General features: G+C 43.0%; 1 protein-coding gene across 1 annotated transcript; it reads right to left on the bottom strand.

Annotated features, from left to right (window-relative positions):
- Positions 1–3118: 3118 nt before the first annotated feature.
- On the bottom strand, positions 3119–3575 carry LOC111542742 (putative HIG1 domain family member 2B). Its single transcript, XM_023212299.2, is given in 2 exon segments — positions 3119–3503; positions 3506–3575. Coding segments are annotated over 2 exon segments (318 nt in total). The 3' UTR covers positions 3119–3255.
- Positions 3576–4539: the final 964 nt, after the last annotated feature.

Below are 4539 nucleotides of genomic sequence, written 5' to 3'. Positions count from 1 at the left end.
ATGATAATAAAAATATTCTCATAAAATTTGGGAAATTCCAAAACCTATGGAAAAGAAAATTTAAATTATCCATAATCCCACCATTTATTCACTTGCTTATTCAAGCAACAAATAAAAGTGTACACCTTATTAAGAGCAGGGTATGTTCCAAGACTGAGTATCCAGAAATGATAGCCTCTAACTGATTCCTTTCCAACCTGTTTCTCAGTGCACTACTACTAATAATTTTAAAATCAGATTATTTAGTTTTGAAATCTCCTTTTCACCTAACATATCACAAGCCTTTTCCCAGGTTATCAAATCATATTCCAAGCTATGATTTTAACAGTTGCATAACATCACATCACGTAAATTTACACTGATTTATTAAACCTTATTCTACTTGAGACATAACAAGATGATCCATTTTTCAATATTATAAATAATGTTGCATGTAATATTCTTTGACCACATACCTGATTATCTTTGAAAACTTCCCTAGAATTCAGATTGTTAGATCGAAGCCTTAAATATTTTTAAGGTTTTAAATACACAATACTCAATTGCTTTCTTGAAAGAGTGTAATAGTTTTACTTCTACAAGCTACAAGTGTCTTTCAGTCATTCAGCAAAGCCCACACCTCAAAACAATGAGTATTAGCTAAAAAAAAGTCATTGTCAACTGAGTTCAAACGGTTTTTCCTTTAATTTGCAGTTCTTACCTGGCAATGGTTAAGTCAAACTTTCCAAAAAACTTTGTTCTCTTTTTTCATAAATTATATATGCATACTTTTTGTCATTTTCTATGGAACTGTTAATATTTCTTCTTAGCAGTCTAGTCTTAATATTTCTCAGTAAGGGATTTTTCTGACTGCATTCTGAGATCTAGCCTCCTGGCTGGGGCAGCAGGAGGTGGGATGGAGAAAGGGCAGGGAGTCAGAGCCGGATTTGTTCTTAGTCCTTCCACAAGCACCAAGGTGTGACTTGCTCCAAATCTTGGTATCTCTGGGCTTCAGTTTCCTCCTCTGTAAATAGAAGGGTCTTAATGAAGGTCCCTTCCAGTCCTATAAAAGGGAGTTATAGATCTGTAGTTTCAAAGCTTCTTTCACTGTCATGATTTGTGATCAGCTTTGAAGGAGGTAGTACTAGTGGGTAAACATCAAAGTGTAAGCTTGCTTCCCCAGTTCTAACCTACCACTACCACCTACCACTGAGAAAATCATTTCAAGGCTATTAGTTTCCTGATCTGTAAATGGAAAGCTTGTTTTACAGATTTGTTGTAAAAATTATGCAAAATAATAGAAATCAGGCCAGGTGCAGTAGCTCCCACCTGTAATCCCAGCACTTTCATAGGCTGAGGTGGGCAGATCACCTGAGGTTGGGAGTTCGAGCCTAATCAACATGGAGAAACCCTATGTCTACCAAAAATGCAAAATTAGCCAGCCGTGGTGGCTCATGCCTATAATCCCATCTACTCGGAAGGCTGAAGCAGGAGAATTGCTTGAACCCAGGAGGCGTAGGTTGGGGTGAGCCGAGATCACACCACTGCACTCCAGCCTGGGCAAAAAAAGTAAACTCCATCTCAAAAAAAAAAAAAAAAAAACCAATAATAATAATAGAAATCAAAGTGTATAGATTATAATATACCACAGACAGATGGGACACAGTGGCTCATGCCTGTAATCCCAGCACTTTGGGAGGCCGAGGCAGGTGGATCACCTGAGGTCAGGAGTTCGAGATCAGCCTGGTCAACATGGTGAAACCCTGTCTCTATTAAAAATCCAAAAATTAGCTGGGCATGGTGGTGGGTGACTGTAATCCCAGATACTTGGGAGGCTGAGGCAGGAGAATAGCTTGAACCTGGGAGGTGGAGATTGCAGTGAGCTGAGATCATGCCATTGCACTCCAGCCTGGGCAACAAGAACAAAACTCTGTCGAAAAAAGAAAAGAAGGAAGGAAGGAAGGAAGGAAGGAAGGAAGGAAGGAAGGAAGGAAGGAAAAGAAAGAGGGAGGGAAGGAAGGAAGGAAGAGAAAGAGGGAGGGAAGGAAGGAAGAGAAAGAAAGAGGGAAGGAAGGAAGGAAGGAAGGAAGGAAGGAAGGGAGACCATATTCATACTAGTAGCTGCTTATGACTAACAGAAGTAAGGACGAGGATTAGAAGGGATTACAACTTTATAATACATTGTTTCTTTTATATAATAATAATAATAATAATAATAATAATAATAAAGAGAGCCAGGCACAGTATCTTATGCCTGTAAACCTAGTGCTTTGGGAGGCTGAGGTGGGAGGATCATTTGAGCCCAGGAATTCAAGACCAGCCTGGGCCACAGAGCAAGACTCCATCTCTACAAAAACTTTAAAACAATTAGCCAGGTATGGTAGCCTGTGCCTCTAGTCCCAGCTACTAGGGAGGCTAAGGCAAGAAAATCATGTGAGCCCAGGAGGTCGAGGCTGCAGTGAGCTTTGACAGTGCCACTGCACCTGCACTCCAGCCTGGGTGACAGAGTAAGACCTGTCTCTCTTTTAAAAAAAGTGAAGCAAATATAAAAAAATATTAACAATAGTCAGTGTTGATTCTGTGGTAGGAACATATTTGTTTGCAATATCATGCTCTGTACTTTTCTGTAACTTAAAAACCTTCCTGGCCAGGCGCGGGGGCTCATGCCTGTAATCCCAGCACTTTGGCAGGCCGAGGTGGGCGGATCATGAGGTCAGGAGTTCGAGACCAGCCTGGCCAACGTGGTGAAACCCCGTCTCTACTAAAGATACAAAAAATTAGCCGGGGGTGATGGTGCATGTCTGTAATCCCAGCTACTTGGGAGACTGAGGCAGGAGAATTGCTTGAATCCGGGTGGCAGAGGTTGCAGTGAGCCTACATTTTGCCATTGCACTTCAGCTTGGGTGACACAGCGAGACTCCTTCTCAAAAAAGAAAAAAAAAAAATCCCCTTCCCATACAAATATGCCTAGTTAATAAAAGCAATCCTAAAAGATTACATACAGTATGTATGTAATTTTTTACTTTTTTTTTTTTTAGAGCTTATTAAGCAGGGGAGTGGAGGGAAGATGTGGCACAAATAGAAGTATATAACATTCAAACAACAAAATCTGGGATTTTTGAAAATATCTTTCAGTTACGGTTACACAAAGGGTCACTTCCTCCCCCAACGACACAGGGACCTCTCAAAGGAGAGGAGGGAGTAAGTCCCATGGTAGGGCCAGTGGTTGCTCCTGGATTTTGGAATGATTTCTGCAGAGGTTTCAAGACCCTGGGCTCAGGGTTGAGACTTCATAGTGGTGGCAGCCAGACCCAGCAAGATGGCTGCGACGGTGAAGCCCTGGGCGGCGATCCGGGCGAGCATCTTGAGCTGTGAGCACTGGCTGTTGCCCTGGTGGAAGCAGTAGAGGCTTTTGGTGAGCGCGGCCGCCATGCTCAGGCAACCTATGGGTACCACCGTGTTCTCGCGCGTCTTGCGAAGGAACTTTTCCTTGAAACCCTCTGGATTGCTGTAAACAGTGGGCTAAACCCCTCAATGACGGAAAGCTTCAATGATTCAAAGGGGGCCTCCAGAGTCACGGAGCCTGGAGTCGCCATGCCTGGGCCACAGCTGCAGGAGAAAATCCTTTTTTTTTTTTTTGAGACAGAGTCTCGCTCTGCAGCCCAGGCTGGAGTGCAGTGGTGCAACCTTAGCTTACTGAAACCTCTGCCTCCCTGGTCCCAGTTCAAGCAATTCTCCTGCTTCAGCCTCCTGAGTAGCTGGGATTACAGGAACGTGCCACCATGCCAGGCTAATATTTGTATTTGTATTTTTAGTAGAGACGGGGTTTCACCATGTTGGCCAGGCTGGTCTTGAACTCCTGACCTCATGATCCGCCCACCTCGGCCTGCCAAAGTGCTGGGATTATAGGCGTGAGCCACAGTGCCCAGCCTACATGTTTTATATAATGTTATTTGATATAACAACTTGGAAAGGACAAAATTATAGAAATGGAGAATAGATTAGTGGCTGCAAGGGTTAAGAATGGGAAACGGTGGGAAGGAGGTATATGTTTATTAAAGGGTAAGGAGAGGGAGGCTTGTGGTGATGGAACTCTTTGTATCTTGACTATAGTGACAGATACACAAAACCTACATGTGTGACAAAACTGCACAGAACTAAATACACACAAATGAAGTACAAGTGGGGAAGTCTAAATCAGATTGGTTGACTGTATCAATGTTAACATTCTGGCTGTAATATTACACAATAGTTTTGGAAGATGTTACCATGGCGTAACTGTAGAAAGGGTACATGTGATCTGTCTATTATTTCTTACGACTGCAGGTGAATCTACAACTATCTCATAAGAAAAAGGGCGTGGTGGCTCACACCTGTAATCCCAGCACTTTAGGAGGCCAAGGCAAGCAGACCACTTGAGGCCAGGAGTTTGAGACCAGCCTGGCCAACATGGTGAAAGCCCATCTCTACTAAAAACACAAAAATTAGCCAGTTGTGGTGGCACACTACTCAGGAGTTACTCAGGAGGCTGAGGCAGAAGAATCACTTGAACCCGGGAGG

The sequence above is a fragment of the Piliocolobus tephrosceles genome, unplaced genomic scaffold (assembly GCF_002776525.5).
Source record: "Piliocolobus tephrosceles isolate RC106 unplaced genomic scaffold, ASM277652v3 unscaffolded_1417, whole genome shotgun sequence".
Lineage (NCBI taxonomy): Eukaryota > Metazoa > Chordata > Mammalia > Primates > Cercopithecidae > Piliocolobus > Piliocolobus tephrosceles.
This window is presented reverse-complemented; position numbering and strand designations above follow the sequence as displayed.